The sequence below is a fragment of the Cyclospora cayetanensis genome, unplaced genomic scaffold (assembly GCF_002999335.1).
Source record: "Cyclospora cayetanensis isolate NF1_C8 unplaced genomic scaffold, CcayRef3 CcayRef3_contig_19, whole genome shotgun sequence".
Taxonomy (NCBI): domain Eukaryota; phylum Apicomplexa; class Conoidasida; order Eucoccidiorida; family Eimeriidae; genus Cyclospora; species Cyclospora cayetanensis.
Window position 1 is genome coordinate 60763 of NW_020312136.1, and position 18844 is coordinate 79606.

Below are 18844 nucleotides of genomic sequence, written 5' to 3' on the forward strand. Positions count from 1 at the left end.
GTACGTCTCGAAGAGCTGAAGCGTTCATACAAAGGGGTTGAATGCGTGCTATGCTGTGCCCGCCTGGCCTTGAGGGGATCCCAGATCTTGGCAGCGGCGCTTCAGACACCGCACTACTTGCCCCTGCCCTCCATGATCTGCAACAGGGCCCATGCTCAAGGCGTCGTCGAGCATTAATCCTGCATTGAGGGAAGCGCGGTATGTAGGGGGCTAAGCAATACGTACAAGCGTTCCACTACACTACGTTATGTTTAACCAAGATTTAGTAAGAAACTGACCAAGTGGCTTGTCTGTTCGTACATATCTGTGCATGCGCGCTAGATGCTATGGGCAACTAGATGTGAATGATAAGGGCGGTTACAGGCTACACCAGTGGGCACTCTAGCGCTCCCTCTCCCCTCATGTCTGCAACACTGAAGAGCACGGGCAGGGGAAGGCGGCGGTTGATTTGAGCAACACTCAATAACATAAATTTTGCGTCGAGGCTGTCAGTAAGTGTCCCTCTCGGGACATCTTCGACATAGCGCCACACGATAGGGCAAGTCCTTGAAAATAAAAATCTGAGAGAATAGGTAAAAAGAGCAGACACGGCAGCAAAACAGAATATGCTAATCTACTTGGCTACTTCTGGATCCGCTTGCACTTAGTGACTATGGAGTTGTACGCTTTTGCGCTTCAGCGATTTTCACCTCTGCAAACCAGGGATGACACCACGGCATTAGATCATACAACGCTGTGCATGTATGCAATAAAGCTACTGCGCGGGAACGGCATAGCTGCTCTGAAGAGCTATGGATTCATTTCTTTCCTGTTGTCGTGGAAAGCGGATCGCGAACGAGTGGGGCAAGGAGGGAGGCAGCTGTAACGCGGCTCGTGCGATTTAGATAGAAAACGCGAAACATCACGCACAAGGAGAGCCTCCATGTACAATGATGAACCGCTAGGTGTCGAAAAAGCGCGTCAGCTATCGCGTCGGTGATGCCGCTAGTGCACCTTAGTGAAAATCATACTGCTGGAGCGCCTCTCAGGTCATCAGACTCTTGAAATTTTCTCATGGTCAATTAATGCTAATAGTCAATCTAAACAACGAATTGACGCCCACATAACAATGTCGGCACTTTTTAACGCCCCAATTCACCACATAAAATTCCTTTAATCTCACTTAATTCGGATGCTCAGCTTCGGTGCCACGATAAAAATAACCAGCAAAAACTTGGTGTTTTGGAGAACTAGTATCCTGTGAAACGGGACAGCACAGTGCTGGTCAGTACATCACTGGCATCGGCTATTGGCTAGACCTGACGGTGATAACGGCCAGAGCGGACACTGGAGAAGCTGTAAAGCGACCCGCAAGCGTCCTTGCCGCGGCAGCAGCCTCCTCTGTCGAAGTCCTAGATTCTGATTCCTTCAGTAAACCAGCTAAAGGACCAAAGATACGAGCAAATACAGGAATGAAATTTTGGTGCTAAGGTGCAAGTCCACAGAACTTTACAACATCCTGACAAGTGCCCGAAGGGAAGAAGCCATGCCTTTATTGCCTCAATTTTTGCTGGATGTGGCTCCATTCCTGCCGTCAAAACAAGACCTACCAAAACAGCGGTGTTACCAGAACACTTGAGCATTTGAGTGCCTTCACATATCAGTGCACGTCCCGCAGCAGCTGAAGCGCACGCACACGAGTGCTGCGTGTGTTTTGGACCGAATCACTTGAATAGCATGACGTGGTCCATGCAATCAGCCATATACTCCTCAATAGGATCACAATCATTTTTAAGTAGCCTGTCTTCGCACTTAAGCTGCTGAAAGGTTAACAGATCTAAAATGCGTACAGATGCACTCAGCTTTGCAAGTGCGGGATGTTATTTTGTGCCTGTCATCAAAGTGGATGGGAATTTGTAAGAAGGCGTCTGTAGAATCAAATGCCAAGTAGAACACTAATTTGTGCAGCCTTCTAAGTAATTTGCCGAGGAAAGGCATCGACATATTCTACAACATGGGCATCGTGTCAAGAAACCGAAAGTTGTCTCACATGCGCCACCTTCTATCCTTTTACGTACCACCACCAGGCTTTGCCCAACAGCACTGGCCGCTTCGTGCATTGCACCCTTGTTTCGACACGTTATTTGCCTGCTTCTCAACCTCATCTCCATGCAGTGGGAGCTTGGTACATGACTTAAGGCTAACCCGAGGATGAACTTAATACTTTGCGTTGGACGGCCAGTTGGTCTACGGTTCACTGGCAGCTCGTCATTATTTTTGCACATCCGCCAACTCCTCCTTTCTAGTTCCTTAGTTCTTCCGTTTCTCAGCCAGACAATCAATTGAGTCCCCCAATAAAGATCCAGCTGCAGAGCCACTCCAAGGTGTTGCACCTTCAGAATCGCCTTCTCTTTCTGCTCTACTGAGCCGCCCGCAGAGACTCTGCCTCACTCTTTTGAAGTGCGGAAACTACACTGCGCAACACAGATTCAATAATCATTTCTTGTTGATCAGGGGGTGCTTCATCCTAGCGCTTCCCGACACTAAACTCCAGTGCACACTGCTCTGGACGCATCTGCGCCTTTATTGGGCCACCCATCACACACCTAGGATTTCGTCATGGTTGGCGGCTCCAGCATCGAAGCCACACATCATGATTGAAGACCCCATTTGAAGCCCAAGGAGCATATACCCCTAACTGTGTTTCTGCTTCTTGTGCTCTGCCGCCTGTCAGTAAACCTGAGTCTTCGAGACTGCGCTCCTGAGGGATCAGGCAGTTTGCACCTTTGCGCATTCTGCCTGAATAGCTGATTCTCTCCATATCGAGTGTCAAGCAAAGCAAACAATTATGGGTCATTAGTTTAAGCTTGTTGAAGCGAAGAATTGACCCGTCGTGGGTCCCCAGGTGCGGCCTATCCTCTAGCTCCTTTCAGTGCGCCGCAGTTTGCTTGGGGCCTTCCTCTTTACTGATGAACCTTTTGCGCTTTACAGGCAGCCTGCTTTCAATGGGCCTAGTCCCCTTCCTTTAGTTCTTGAGTTCCATGATAAGAAAACTCAATCTTACAAAAATGGGAGCAAGTGTGTTCTGGGGAAGCCGCCGAGGGCTAAGCACCCGCGTGGATTTCCTGTTGTTCTGTGTTATCGGTCATTGTCGATAGTAGGATAGGGCCGATTCACACATCTCTGATAATCATGGTGTTTAATCTCTTTTTGACTTTTCGTTACAAGCCAAGGAGGCTGGAGTTGGGTTCACTTGCTCCTGAAATATCAAGCAGTTCACCCTTTGGGAAGCCCCGATAATTGGTTGTTGAAAAGCTTAGTTGTTGCCCATCCTGCGATTATCTAACATGTCACTTGGGGTAGACCAAAGATACATCACTAAGAAAGCAACAACTCGCCTCATCAGTGGCCGTTGCAAGCCAACGCTATACTCTTCTCTATATAATGATCCACTGACAGATTCTCCCCCTCTATCTTTCTCCGTCCCCCGAAAGCTTGCTGCTGAGCTGATGTCTGCATGAACTGATGAGTTCAGGCTTGCTTGAAAGCTTGTAGTAGTCTATCGATTTCTGCATGCACACCACTTTGTGTATATTAATTAAACCGCCACGGAAGTACTTCACCCGCCAATTGACATACCGCAAGGATCGGTGCTGTTGATTCACCTCGGAAAGACAAAGCATGATAGGCCACGAACCGGCTAGTGGTATCTTCGACTATTAAGTCGTTCTTAAGGGAACCATACCTTTTCTGATCAGTATTGCCTCATTGACGCACCCATAACTAAGTTCTCCTCAGAGGAGGCATTTACATCATTTAATGCAAACTTGACGGAAAGTTATTGTTGTCCAGAAGTGCTCCCGCTTTGCCGTACCCGTTCTCCTTAGAGCTTCCCAGATGAGAAGACAGAGGCAGCTAGGTATGCGTGAAGCTCTATTCTCCCAACACTTAGAAGTCACAACTAGTTGCTCATTGCACATCCCGCACTCTCCCGCACAATATTACTTCTTCCTACGTCAAGCTAACAAAACACGGCAATAAACAAGATATACGAACAGGCAAGCAAGTGATTCAATTATTCACCAAATCCCTAGTTGAGTATAGTTAGTGTAGCAGAAAGTTCGAAAATGTAGCCTAGTCCACAAGAGATCGAGATGTAACACTGGTTTATTTACGTTTTGTTTCCGGCTAAGACCTTTCTTAGGAAGACCTTGGAAGGTGCGCTCTTCACAGTAAAGGCCTCTGGGCAACTGGCGCGCAGTGTCTATGAGAACACTAGGCCATGAAGCACGATGCTTGAACAGCACCGCCAAAGTGTATCACACCGACGAGCTACGCGGTGCCTACATCCGCATCAGCTTGCTAATCCACAGAAATGCAACTGCTTCCTCCCTTTAATTTAGGAAAGTAACAGCAGGTGCAAGTAATTCACGAGTAGCAATGATACCAGTGCCGTAGGCTTACACCAGCACGCATAGGTAGGGCAACTGCAGTACATGCTCTAGCGAGCAGCTTTGGACCATCATTACGAATAAAAAGCAGCAATGATAGCAACAACACCGAATTTCAAAGTCGCAGCACCAGCGATATTGCCCTAGAACGGCGGGGTATGTAACTGCAGCAGCAACGTAGCAGAGCATCATGAACAGCCCCAGGCTGGGAGGAGGCCCTCCACGGTACGCGTAACTTTCCCCCAGTGAGAACCTACTCTAGATGTTGCACGCAAAGCTTCTTTATGACTGCCATTGCTAAGTCGTATGGCCGCTAAAAGGAAGCAGTCAGGACGTGTTTTGTTCGTTGCACATGAACACGCGCACACAGCAGCAGCAGCAAAGGCGGTTTCGTTTCTGGCTCATAAGTGACTTTGCTTAGGGCGCTGCTGCGTCGCCTTCTATGGTTTGCACAGAATATTAATCTGAATTGGTTGGACAGCCGTAGCCGTAGCACCACCAGAAAGAGTGGAACGCGGCTCATGGCGGGAGCATGAACGACCAGCCTGAAATGCCACTGCGCTTGCAGCTAAACAACGGTGCACACGGCTGTAGCGTGCACTGAGGCAACAGGAGGAGCGTTCGTCTGCATATCTTGAACCGCGGTGCCACTATGCCGTCATCTCAAAAGCGCAGGCTTTCCCCAGTCGAACACGCGCCTCCAATACAACCCGCAGTTGCGGACAGGCCACCACTGCATACCCTGCACTTTCAGGAGCTACAGCACCAGCACGGCCAGCAGCAGCTACTGCAGCAACAGCCTAAGCGGCAGCGGTTGTTAAACGCGCCAGGCGCTGCACAGAGGTGTGCAGATCTCCCTGTGCAATCACGTTCACAGGAGCAGAAGTACCAGAACCAAGAGCTGCGACATCAGCTGCGGCAGCAGAGCCCTTGCGTGCTCTCTGGCCGAAAGAGGGCACTGCCCTCAGAGGTGCCCGTGTCTAAGGCTTGTCGTATCAGAACTAGCAATGAAGGGGAAGCAGCCATTGCGGCAGTTCCAACAGAGGTCCAGGCTGCAACAGCGGGAGTAGGAGCATCATGTTTAACTGCAGCAGTCTCAGAAGAAAAACCCACCATGGGGTCTGCTCCCCCTCCGGATGCACCATCGTCGTGTGTTGCCCTTGTGCCGTATGGACAGAACCATATCTACGAGCCGCTATTGCGGCCTCTTCAGCAGCAGCAAGATCTTCTAATGCAGCAGAACTTAGCAGACCCTCTTGCTGCGCTCTCCGAGATCCAGGAGCCGCAACATTTCATACGGGGACTAACTGCAGCAGAAGCCGTTGCGAAGGCCGGTGTGTTGCTGATTCCAGCATCAACACGAGCAAGCAAAACAGATGCGCTGCTGCTGCTGCAAAAAGCGCAGCAGCAGCAACTGGATCGCGAGGATGAAGCACGAGAAGAAAGTGAAGATGACGAAGGGGTGCTGCTGCGTACAACCTCTCAGACCTCCCAGGGAGCAATGAGTGTAGATTAAATTCCCATGTTCCCGCATGAAGGGGCCGAAGCAGCACATACAGTAGCGAAAACAGCCGCTGCTGCTGGTGCTGCACTACGATTACCTTTTCATGAGCGCTGTCATGCTGCAGCTAATGAGCTGTGAGCACTAAACAACACCCCTTGTAAGCAGGGGTGTAAAGACCCCCAGCAGCAGCTGCGGTAGTAACTGCAACCGCTGCTGCGATAGCTGCAGCAGCTTGCTTCGGCTGCGGCCAGAAGGGGCCAGTGCAGGGATGTTTCCAAAAAGACTTGCGAGTTTCTCTCGCCGCTGCTGCTGAACATACCGTCGCAGCAGGCAGCGCATCCCGGTTGTTGCAATAGCAGCAACGGGAGCTGTGGGCAGCTGTGCCTTTACGGCAGAGAGGACGAGGGTGCGAGTCTTGATTCCTTTGGGTAGAAATTTGGCCGCAACGAAGGACGGCGAGGAAACGCAGATGGCCTTCTTTTGGGTGTTTTGTACATCTTTTTCTGCTCCTGCATGGGGAGATACTGCGCCTGTCAAGGCATCACCGTGTGACGGCTGCTGCCGTTTTGTGCGCAACAACGTGTCTCCAAAGGAGAACACGCGGCGATTTGGAGGCTGGTGTGGAGGGGAACCTCCCGCAGTAGCAGCCTTTTGGTGTCTCAGTGCTATAACAAGTGTGAATCCTATTTGCTTTGATATTCGCGCAACGCGGAGAGGATCTGGGAAGCGAGCTGTTCCGCATGCTCCAAATTGCAGGCACTGACTTTCTGCCTGTGGCCGGTCATGAAAGCGGCAACAAATCTGCAGTCGAGACACAGAGGGGGCAAATACATAGCATAGCAAGGTGGTGTGGAAACAAGAGCTCACGTCACTTCAGAGCTTTTATACATGCGCCGGCAAACGGCTGACAGTCGCAGGCGCCTATTGCAATCGTATTGTTTGTGCATAATGATTTCTATGGCATGTTGCTCTTTTCTGCTTGAAGCGCTAATAGGCGGTGTGGCAGCAAAGTCGTCTGATTGCGAGTCAATGCATCTGAGCCAATACTCCACTGCGGTGGATAAGGAAGACTGGCAAGGCCCGCATTCGCACAAGAGAGGCTTCGTGAGCCGCGCATGGCATGAGAGAGCAAAAATCGTGGATGTGAAATGAAAATGGCCAAAACAGAAACACAGGCAGGTAAGAAGGCTTCTATGCAAAAGGCGCGTGCCGCAGAGGAGCCCAACTTTCTGAATAGGGTAGCGTCGCATGAGCATACAAGGAGGCGTGGAGGGGAAAACTGATGGCAAAAGAACAGACAAGGACTGAGTGACGGACGGTGGCACAGGAAAAGTGGCAAGAGGTATTACAGGCTGCCTCAATAAGAGCAACTTCTGCAACGAAGAGCCGAGGCAGAAAAGGGCTATGGAGCCTGAAAGCGGCAAAGCACTCGAGCCACCGATGTACAATACACAGGCAAGCATACAATCAGAGGCGACCGTAACGATACGCACATCGGCTGCTGGCACCTGGCATGTGGCTGCAGGCCTCTGACAGCCTGCAGGCAGTGCCATCAGGAACTTGCTCGCGAACAGCAGCAACGCACCACAACCAACAGCTCCAGCGAAACACGAAAGGGCTACTTAGGCCGTCACCTTACTGCTGCCTTTGTGCCAGGCCTACGGCACTGCCAAAAGACCACTGCATATCGCACTTGAACCCGTAGCAGAACCAGCAACTGCTTACTCTTCTGCCTTCTGTGGTCCCAAGTCACGTGCTGCTGCTGCTTCCAGCTGCGCCCAAAGGTCATCTGCGTGCTGCATGCGTAGCAACACGGAATCGATCATTGCTGCATCGTCTCCGTCCTGCTTTGTTTGGCCGACGGCCTGCATGCTGCGCTCTGCTGTCGCTGCTGCTGCTGTTGGTGCGACCGCTGCCACTTGAGCAGCAGGTTCTCGGGCCCAAGAACGGTTGCTGCTCGTTTCTGCAGGATCCATGGCTTGCTTACTGAAGTCCGCCACAAAAGTCAGATGCTCCCTGCTGTTGCTGTTGCTGCTGCCTTGCTGCGCAATGAGCCGAAGTGAGGAAGCCGCCTGTAACAAATGCAGACCCAAAAAGGGATCTAGAAAAACCGGAACGCGCCGCAAAGGATCCGATTCGATAAATTACGAAAACGCGCAGAAACCCGGCTGAGGATCCCTCTGGTGCGGCTGCTGCTGCTAGGGGGGCCCATGGCCGGCTGCTACAGGTGTTACAGCAGCCGCCCCGGCTGCTGCGGCCGCCACTGCTGAATTTAGTACTTTTGCTGCATGCAAAAGCACATATAATCGCGCAGAGCACTGTTTCAACGGAAGACACGTTTAAAGCAGTCATTCGCTCTAGAGCTGCAGAGAGGCGCAATGCTGCAAAACGGTGACCCTGCTTCTGAATCTACACTGCAAGCCCCCGACTTTAATCTTGATGAAACCAGTGGGTTCCCTTTGCAAAAGTCTAACGAATGTCGGCTCAGCCACTCGTTGCTGCAGGAGTGTGATGCCACGTGGTCTCTGCTGCTCCTGTAGCAGTGGGTGCTCGTACAGCAAAGGCAGTATGCCTTCTAGAACCCCCATTGGATGCATGCGTTCGTCTGCTGATTGGGATCCAGTGTAAGTCCACTGTAATCACAGCCCGAATACGTGCAATGGCTACCGGCAGCAGTACTCCAAAAATAGTTAATATACCACCGGCAAGACAAATTCACTGTTGGGGCTGCCTCTGATATAGATCAGCCGCCGGCTACATGAATTCTTGCAGTTTATAGTGGGCTGCCGAAGTCCACAGGGCTCAGAAAGATGAGTAGCTTTGCACCGTATGTCGTCCCACACACTGCAAAAGCGATTTTAGGACGCCGCCGTAGTTGTAGCCGTGGCGGCAGAAGTAGCAGCGAAAGGAGTAGGAACACAAACGACTCGTACACGAATAAAGTAGAAGGAGCACAGCCAAGCCCTTCTTTCGAGCTGCTGCGCACGGGGACTCGGCGGATAAGGCAACTGTTGCGCCGGGGCCGAAACAGAAAAAGGGAAAATTCTGTTTTGGCAACTGCTATTGTTACTGCTGAAGCTCGCAGCGAGACTAGCAGCAAATTGGATGGTCCAAGCAACAGACAGAGACGCCTTCTATGCAAGGGCTCAACGGAAATTCTCAATTCTCTGACCAGCCACTGTTCGGCCGTAGCTGACACATCTTCTGCCCGTAGTGATGATGCATCACCACTGGCAAGATATGAGAGTCGCCAGAACAGTAGAGGTGGCAGTAGCTTCCATAGCGCACATTCACCTGGAGACCCGGTGGCCGACTCAAAAGCCGCTGCCTCTTCTGTTCGAATGCATCTAGGCATAAAGGCAGACTGCCACAGTGCTGCCAATAGGACTGCTGCAGCCGCTGATGAAGACACTCGAGTGCTCCATAAGAGGCCTCCGGTGCCGTCTCCCAAAGGCGTGATGCCGTCTAGACAACCACTACAAAGCAGCAAGGGCATCTTGGCTGATACGGCCACAACAGCAGCAACTGACGAAATAGACGCATCGGTGCACCTGCAGGAGCACCCTCCACAGCGGCAACGCTTGCACCATCTTCACGTCTGCTCCTGTGCATCTGATAGGGACCATCAAAAACAAGCAGCACCACCACCTGCAGAGGCTGGTGCCGTCAATGTGGCTGGTGTTGTGACACTTGCACCTCCCACATGCACATCAGCTCCAGTAGCGGGCAAAAGTTCCAGATCAGATATGCCGCAGCTTGGTTGTGAGCAGCACTCGAGGACCCCCGTTGAAACTATCTCAGCTACAACATCAATGGAACAGATAACTACGCAAATGTGCCACTGTTGGCAACTGCAAAATCAACAGCAGCAGCTTCAGAAGCTGCAGAAATCCAACCATGCTACCGAAATCCCAGAGGTGCCACGCAGTGGGCTTTGTAGCAGCCGTAGCGGTAGTAGCATCAGAGGTAGCAGTAGCACAGTGGAACCAAGTTGCCCGACTGCTGCACTTCGGCTCAAGATCTGCATGCGGCTGCGAGAGCAGGCGCTGCTGTTGCAGCAGCTAGAGGAGAGGCGGCTCCTGACGCAGCAGTTGCTGAATGCAAGGCGTCGCGCCAAAAAGTTGCATTGCCTTTGTAGCTGCTGCACAAAGAGCGAAGCTCATCAATCACTGGGTACAGTTGGCAGGGAAACAGGGTCTCATTGTGAAATTGTATGTGTGGCAGCAGCAGCTGACGCCGCGGTGTATCTTCCGACTACATCCAGGGTAGTGGGGCTCACCAAAGTGCCTGGAGATCAAGCACCCCGGCAAAATCATAAGGGAATGTTGAATTTTCAGAAACAAGACGGACAACCGGATCAAGGCGCTGCCTGTTGCGCACCTCGGCAAATGCGAGCTGAGCGCCAATTGTGTGTAGTAGCAGCGCATGGAGCGTATTGCACCCTTTCGCATCAACAAAGCCCGAAACCTCTGGGGGATTGCGCGATACTCACAGCATCGAGACCTGCGTCACAAGCAAAATCTGCCTCAAGAGTTCTGCAAGAAGAAAGAGCTTCTTTTATCAGTCTTCCTTCGACGGGTAAGCTCGAGCCCTCTTCAGCAGATGAGGAAGTCCCGTCTTATGCAGCTGTTGCCACTGCATCCGGAAAACAGCAGCAATCTTCGCCCAAGCAGGATCCTACCGGGGCTTTTGATGACTCAGCCGCAACCGAAGGGGGCGCCGTTCTGGGTGCCAGCGCAACAGAAACAGCACGTGTTGCACCCAATGACCCTGCTGTCGCCAGTGCATCCTTGAATGCAACAAGAGCCCACGTGACAGCACACGGCAGCAGCTTTGCCCAACAAAAAAGCCCGGGGTGCATTTGCCGGTGCCGCTGCGGAGTACTGAAGCAGCGGCAAGTCTTCGCTTTGCCTGGAGAGACAATACAGCTAGTACGGGACGCCACAGCTGCAAGCGCATCAGCAGCAGAAGCAGCATCTCTTGGCACGCTGAGTTCGAAGGACAGGCTTCGCCCCAGGGTAAGGCGCGTTTACCAAAAAATCCGAAATTCAGAAGCGCCACTTTGGTGCCTGATATCTGCAACTTGCATGAGCGAGGGAGTGCAGCATCATGACTCATGCTTGTGCTCTTGAGTGCCATGCCGCTGCAGCGGGCGCTGCCCCAGCCTCTCCACTCGCCAAAGCAGTATCATAATGCGGGAGTGTTATGGAGTTTATTGCAGCATGAGCTGCAGCAGGAATTGCAGCAGCACAAGCAATTATCGCTCACTGGGCATACAAGCCGCCAGTCGGCAGCATCGGCAGAAGCTGTTCGGCAGGCTCTGCAGCTTGTTAAGAGTGCTGAACAGGCGCTGCTGTGCTCCACAAAAGGTCCCACATTAATGCGGGAAAGCTCTCAAGGTAGGAACAGCGGAAGCAGCAGCAATCATGCTCCGCTTCCGGCAGCTTCAAGCACCGTGGCTCCTCAGCTAGAAGCCGCTCCTTTATTTGTGAAGACGGAGCTACAAGAAGAGCAGTCTCACACGTACACTTCTCAAAAGCTATCTGCCAAACAGAAGAGCCTAAAAGCATGTAGAAGCGGTGGAGCAATGAGCATTAAGGTGCCTTGTGCTACAAGCTGCACCGCCATTAAGCGTGGCGCTGATTCAGCACATGTGCTGCCTCCTATCTGGTCAGCAAACCCGCAATGCGATCCACCACAGATATCGCCTAGCACACCTCCACCGATTGAAGCAGCAAAGGCAGTTGCTGCTGTCGGCTCTACTGCACAGCAGCGCACACAGGGACATAGTGGCCCTCATGTGTGGGGAGCCCATAGAGGAATCTTGGAGGAGCCAGCTGCTCCCCAGCCACTGCGGTTGAGGAAGAATAGGCCTCGTTTAATGGGATATGGGGAAGAGAAAGCCTTGTGTTCAAAGCCTGAAGCTCCATGGGCCACGCAAGAAGTCCCCGAAGCAACCGTACATATTGGCACGGCCACAGAAACAAGGATTGTGCCAGGAGGGGGGCAGCTTCCCTATCAACACCGCCAGCCCACGCTTCAAAAGCCGGCTCAAACATGCCCTTTATTGCGACTGCCCGTGATGAACAGCTTCGGCGCTCGGTCAGCGGAGCGACTTGCTGGCAGCGCGTCTCCTGATCCACTCTCAGCGGAAAGTTTGATCAGGACCACGGAACCATGCGGTGCAACAATTAGCCACACCGACCTGTCCTGCTGCACTCTCTTACCCAGCAGTAGCAACAGCAGCAGAATCGGAAGCCTTGTAGCGACTACAGTGACAGAGGCTCACTCACCAAGGCAGCCTCAGAACCATCAACAACAGCAGCAAGTCCTAACAAATGAACAGCAGCCGACTAGCCGCATGCGTGCATCCACGACTTCCCATGGGCGGAGTCCTCAGACACAGCTGCCGCAATACGTGAAGAGGTCACAGCAACAGCAGCACCTCAAGCAGCCTTCAGTGGCAGCAGCTGCTTCTTTGGATGACTCTGCAGGTGCTAGCAAACTGCCACGACTGCCAGCAGACCCCGTCGCAAAAACGCTCCAATGCCAACGAAAGGAATGGGAGCATCAGGTAAGCCAGCATCAACAGCACCAGCGAGACAAACAAGAGCAACAGCAGCAAAGGCCACCTTACGCCTCGCCAAAGTCCACATTACCAAATCATCGGCTGCGCTTAGAGAGGCGCCTGTGTACATCTCGCGTTGAATCAAAATTTTCCGGGAAACAATGCTGTCTTAGCGAGGACAGTGCTGGCATTGTGAAGGCTCTAAGCAGCCCGAATGCTGGTAGTATGCATGGAAAGAAAGACAAAAGCAAGTTTGCAGCTGCACCACGGCGTCGGCTGGAGTGCCGGCAGCAGCAGCCGCAGACGCAGCAGCAGAGCTCTCAGGATGAACTCTGGCGTTGTGTGGCGGGGAGTCACGATATTGGAGAAGGCTCACAGAAGTGGATCCAACAGCTCGGCACCATTTTCCGGCTACAGCAGCACAGGAAATCACCCAGAAGCCGAGCTGCAGCAGCCTACCCTCGCGTTCTGCAGCCCGTGCAGGGGTGGGAGGCATCAGCACGACCCAGCTCGGCTTGGAGATGGCGACGACATGGCCGATGCTCCAGTAGCAGGCACAGCAGCAGGAGCAGCATCGGTAGGAATACAGCACGATCTCGGGCAGCAGAGGACGGCTCATTGGGGTCAGTGGAGAGGCAGACTAGGGAGCCGTATGGCCATGAAGGACTCAAGCACTCGCGTAAGTTAAGGAAAGATGCCCAGGCTTACAAAGGGTTTACAAATCAAGAAGCTGACGGAAGTGCGGACAGGGAGACCGGCCAACGCCAGCATTACTTGTCTGTTGCTGAGCGCGTAGCCCAAATGGCCAAGCAGATAACACAAGAGGCGCTCTTTGAGTGCTATAAGTAAAGAGCACTCTCATTCGAAGGCCGCGGCCAGTCCGTTGTTTTAAAGACAGAGACACGGAGAGCTGGCTGTGGCGCTGTAAAGTGCACTAATGCACTACAAGCTGTATGCTTGCAGGCTGGCCTGGAGCTAAGAAGCGCCGGTCTCTAGGGCCTAAGCTTTCCTTTGTGCCATACCGTCCATGCTTCGATATTTTAGCAAAGCTTGTTGCACTGCACATTTTACGTGTAGCACCAAATGCTTGGAAACTTGCTGTGCTATCAGCAGCGGTGATGCTTCCATCGCCTTCGAGAAAATGAGCACCAGTAGCAGTTAAAGCAGCAATAGTTATGCAGATTCTATTCCTCACGACTTACGTCCTGTTGACGGACGCAGAGGGGGGCAGAGGCCGCAGCTGGGCGCTCAAGGGAGGCCAAACGGCAACCCTCCGAGGGTAAGCTGCAAGGGAGTGCAGGTGTGTCAAGGATCTTAGACTAGCGAAACAGTCATATCCGCCAGGTAGTGCTAGACAGTCGATAAAGTAGAGCAGTGAAGGTTGAAAGAGAATAGAAGCATGGCAATAGAGTAATGAGACGCGCATTCACTACGATGGCAGGGAGCCACCAGTTGCATGGCTGCAGAAAGGGACTTCCTTGAAGACTGCTCCGGTACACAGTACGACGCTACGTAGTATGTAAGCCAACATACAGGCGTATGTGAATGATGAGAAGATGTCAGTTGACGCCAAAATCCCGATAGGGCCCTCGTGTTATGCTTTTCCTTGAGAATAACCAGTTCAGGGAAAGTAGAGATCGTTTGTGTGGGCCTTCACAGCGTCTGCAAAAGCTCTAGTCCGTCTATTGTTTGGCTAAGACAAACTAGGTGTAGTCAAACCATATTATTCAGTCAGCATCGGAGTGAATACAATTTGGAAGAAAGCTACTTTGATGATTAGTGTCCGTTTGCTGCTTGGAAGGGCTGGTGCCGCAATATAAGAGTATATAGTATGCCTGCCTCAGCGAATTCAAAGTGTACGAATAGCTTTACTGCGCAAAGGCTGTAGCTACTTCTATCCATGAGGTCTTTTCTTCCATTGTGCTGGACACTCTGTAGGATGAAGAACAGGGGGGTGGATATCTATCTCTGAAAAATATTATAGCTCTCCTTTAAAACTAGGCTGCGGGGTTCTTCGTCAGGCTGGGGTGAATGGGCACTGCATTTGCAGATTCTTGTGCTCGTTACTGGGTACATTCTCACGTGAATATGCTCTACACGGTGCGCGAACCTGCTTTGAATAGTCTGGTTCGCATCAGCTTGCCAGCTAACTCACGAATTCGGGAGAACGAAGAAATCAGCGAAGAAGGCTTCCTCCTCCGTATCAAGTGCATAATATATATACCGTCTGGCGATTGGGAGCCATGCTATTCGTTTAGTGTTTTTCGGAAACAAGCTTGCCTCTTGTGGTGTTACTTACCCCAAAGGGAATAGAAATGGCACGGGGCTCACATTATCCTTAGTATGAAATCTGGAGAAAGAGAGAGGCATATATACATACAGCAACAAGCACACATGCGTACATATGGTTGGTTACAAAAAAGCCATCTGTGTGTGCTTTGCCTAGGAAGCCCTGCGCATGTGTTATGATTACTCAGCTGTGCCAGGTACTTCGCGGTTTTACGAAAAGGTGCCCACATACCCGCTGTATTGCTTTGTGTATGAGAGAGTGCATCAAGACATTTTCCAGTCATCCTGGGTTTTGCTTTCAAGATTTGCCGTGCACGGTTGAATCTAGTGCAAGCCACCCAATGCGCTTGATTGTAATTCGTGCTCATGCCTGTCTATACTCTTTTAATCCTTGAACGTTTTTGACATTTTTCTTACATGAACACGTCAGGGACTGTGCCTTGATTCCTCAATGTGTTTGTTGGGGAAGCGGGCTGTCGGACCGCCCAGGTTTCCCCTTACCAGTAGTCTGCTACTACCGGTCTACACTTCAAATTATGCTAACAGCAAGCAGCAGAGCACTGATATATCGGTGGGCTCGAGGGGATTTTCAGGCGGTGATGTGAGCTCTACTCGAGGTCTGTAGAAGATTTTCTCAGACCTGCGGCACTTCGACCTATAAATCTACCAAACAGCAAGCCATAGCAACACGTCCTTCATATTCTAGAATATCATCGAATCCTCCTCAAATTGTCTGTGCATTTCTGCAGCTTGACTTTGGTGGAAATTTATCTCTCGAAAGATCAGCATATTGCATGTATTCAAATCAGAGGAACGAGTACTAACAGTTTTCTATGTACTGTAAGCTTGTAGCAGGGTTTTATCGCTGCTTCTACAATTCCCAGAGAAGTCTCTCAGCAAAATCTGTACCACAGCTTTCAGGCACAGTGTTGTCTTGGAGAATCCAAGAACTTTTACTCTTGGAGTGTCCTGAAGCCACAGGATCTCTAGCCTACAAGGGGCAAGGACAAACACGGTGCAAGCAGCTGAACACTCTGAGAGTTTTGTGCAAAACAGAATATCCGTACATAGTAGATTTGCTTATCGGCACAAAGTTCATAGGGCCTTACAGGGCAAATATAACACTGATCTGCAAGAAAGAATGTGCAAGCACAGACAAATCGTGGATCCACCAAGTAGTTACATCATATGCACATGCAAATTGAGACTTGGTAAGCAAACACTTAAGAGGCGTAGCATTTAAACTCTAGTCATGCAAAAAGCACTGGCCAATAGCAGGATTAACCACTGCATAGCACTTCTCCCTGCGGTGAACCATCTGTGTGTGCCCACGCCAGCTCCACTGCAAGAAATGGTTAGACGGATAAAGCCGGAGTATCGATAGCTTTTTCTGTTTCATTATAAAGAAGAATTTGAACTCTTCCTCAGAAAGCTTCGCACAATGCAATAACACTTGATCTGCAGGTGTTCTGTTAGAGCTGAAAGCAGTTATACCATTGACCGTGGTCTGGGCGAAAAGTGTAGATCAAGCATAGATGATCCTTGAAGCTTTGCAAAATATTGTGGAAATTCATGGTTTATGAGCAGATCTTCGCATAACACACCTCCTTAGCAGTACCAGATAAACGCCGATTCATTCCCCTTTGATGCTTTTGAGGATCGGAGGTTCCGCGGATGAAGTGGGACTGTGTGCCGCAAAAGGATTTATAAATGAGACTGCGAGTAGTGTAGCTGTTTGCCCTCTGCTTGCTGTTGCAAAGGCCACCGCAGCTGATGTAGCTGGTTGCCGCAGCTGCAGCCACCAGAGTGATGTAGGCGCAGCAACTCAAGGACTTCAGCGGGAAAACAGTAATAGTGCAATAGGCACACACGTAAGCACTATGGATTCAAATAAATATGAGAGGCTTGATGCTGATATATTTCAATTGGACATTCAGAAAGGCATTGCCAACTCTATTCGACTGTGTGGGTCATTGCTGTAGACTTTGGTCGGCAGCAGCAAGCAGCACCACAACAGCCGTGGAAATTACAAAGTTTGCTGCGAACAATTCTAGTGCGCACAATGTTTCAGCACTAAAAATAACGCACTATGTTTAAAGACATACGCGACATTGGCATCAGCCACACAAACTCAAACAGCAACCGCTGCAACAGCACCAGTGGCAGTCGCAGAGACAGCAGGAAAAAGAACAAGAATGACTGAAACGGAACTACATGAGATCAACAGCTTGGTAACAGCAGCAAGAAAGATGGACGTGGCATCCATCCTGCTGCATGCCAACGCGATAATGCTTCAACAACAGCAGGAACTGCAGCAGCCATTCTTTGTTCCCACAAGGACGGGGGAAGATAAGTTGCAAGTCCAGCTGATACAGTGTCGCGAAGCCTTGATACAGCTGCAGCACAAAAGCAGCGCCGCAGCCGCTGCCGCTGTCGCTGTTGCTGCAGCAATACCTGGCAGGAGCTTACAATCTAGAGACAGGCGGCCACTTCTCTACACTGAAGCTACATCAGAGGCGTGGACCGATTTGTTGCAGGTCCATACATTAACGAATTGCTCACTTTTGAGCATGCGAGTACATATTCAGTTGTTGCGACCACTGCCTCAGCAGTATTGCAATGTTCTTGTTGCTACTGAGCCCTCGACTTTGTTCTCATTGTCTGCTACGCTGTAGAGTTTATTGACGCCCGAATGCCACTATATGCGTTCCGTTGCTTGTTACTTGTGATTCTGCAGAGTATACGCAGCATTTGCTCCCTACATAACGCTATGATGCAGCTCCAGGAGCCCCCAATGTCCACTTGTGCAGCCGCTGCTGTACGAGAGTTACTCCAAGATATTGACACAGTCTGCCGCTACAGCCGAAACAGCAAAAAAAAGAAACAAGAGTATCAGTATGAATGGGAACAATGCCACCACAAATGGAGCCTACAAGAGCAGAGCCACTGGTGGCAGCAGTACCAGCATGTACAGCAGCAAGAACAGCATCAAAAACATCACCTTGATCTGGTGCAGAAAGAGGTAAAGACACTGCATCACCAGTTAAACAAATGGTTGCAGCATCACGACACTGACGGTGAAAAAAATACTCCAGTAGCGCAAAGTGCAGAAGGCGTAGCAGCCGCTGGAGCAGCAGCCACGGCCAAGGCAGTTACCAGAGTGCTAACCAGGCAGAAGCAGCCCTGGAAACGTTCAGACTCTTTGAACGACAGTAAAGAGAGCAGCAGCATCAACGCTAGCCAAGTAAGTAGCGACGAAAGCCGCAGCAGCAGCGGAAGAAGTTTTAGTGGGAGTAGCGAAAAGAGCAGTAGCGATAGTAAACAGAGCAGAACTTCAAGGTCAAACAGCAGTGACACAAGTAGCAGCAGTGGTGTCAGCAACGATAGTGACACTGCTGCACACACTGTCTGCCAAAAATCACTATCAAACGCAATATCGGCGTCAGAAACAAATAAACGGATTCTCACTGAAAAAGCACAAGAAGCAGCGACCGAAACAGCTCCTAAAATGCAGCAGCACGGAAGAAAGAGAAATGGAGATGAGGGTAAGACGGGCTAGACGGCGAACGTACAGCAAGCGTGTAGCTCCAGGAACTATATGGAAATCATGGACCAACAACTAGAAACTCAATCAAAGTGGGAAAGTGTCTACGCGAGGCTTGTATACACAAGCGTTGTGCTACTATACACGTAACGCATTTGGCTAGGTAGTTCGTCTGCATAGCGTGGAGAATTCGTGGCATGTGCACACCTCAAGGAAGCCCATGGTTTACAGTGGTCTCTTCTTTTTTCCACAAGTGTGCGCCTTGCATGGAGGTGACCTGTGCAAACTATGACGGTTACAGCTCCTGCTACCGTTGCACGGTTATTTGTTCAGCCCCTCAACCTCTATTTTCTGTGTTTTTACACCTCCTGGGCTGTCGTGTCTAACCAATCACAGCAGCCCTAGTGCGCCCCAAATTTGCCCTCCTCATCACCTAAATCTGAGTGTTTCGATAAATTCAATATCTAGAAAAAAGCTTGCAACAACACGCAAAATGATATCGGGTCAAT

At 50.9% G+C, this 18844-nt stretch overlaps 3 protein-coding genes across 3 annotated transcripts; all 3 read left to right on the forward strand.

Moving 5' to 3' along the window:
* The first annotated feature begins 5082 nt into the window (after positions 1-5082).
* LOC34620424 lies at positions 5083-7086 on the forward strand. The gene is made up of 5 exons (XM_026337538.1): positions 5083-5156; positions 5274-5797; positions 5969-6068; positions 6265-6686; positions 6929-7086. Exons 1-5 carry the CDS (start codon positions 5083-5085, stop codon positions 7084-7086), a joined length of 1278 nt encoding a protein of 425 aa, XP_026193323.1.
* A 1658-nt stretch (positions 7087-8744) lies between these two features.
* Positions 8745-13498, forward strand: LOC34620422. Its single transcript, XM_026337539.1, has 6 exons — positions 8745-10952; positions 11084-11645; positions 11754-12508; positions 12680-12882; positions 12986-13181; positions 13403-13498. The coding sequence occupies exons 1-6, from the start codon at positions 8745-8747 to the stop codon at positions 13496-13498; spliced, it is 4020 nt and encodes a 1339-aa protein (XP_026193324.1).
* Positions 13499-16986: 3488 nt separating this feature from the next.
* LOC113147329 (homeotic protein female sterile-like) lies at positions 16987-18350 on the forward strand. The gene is made up of 2 exons (XM_026337540.1): positions 16987-17328; positions 17529-18350. Exons 1-2 carry the CDS (start codon positions 16987-16989, stop codon positions 18348-18350), a joined length of 1164 nt encoding a protein of 387 aa, XP_026193325.1.
* Positions 18351-18844: the final 494 nt, after the last annotated feature.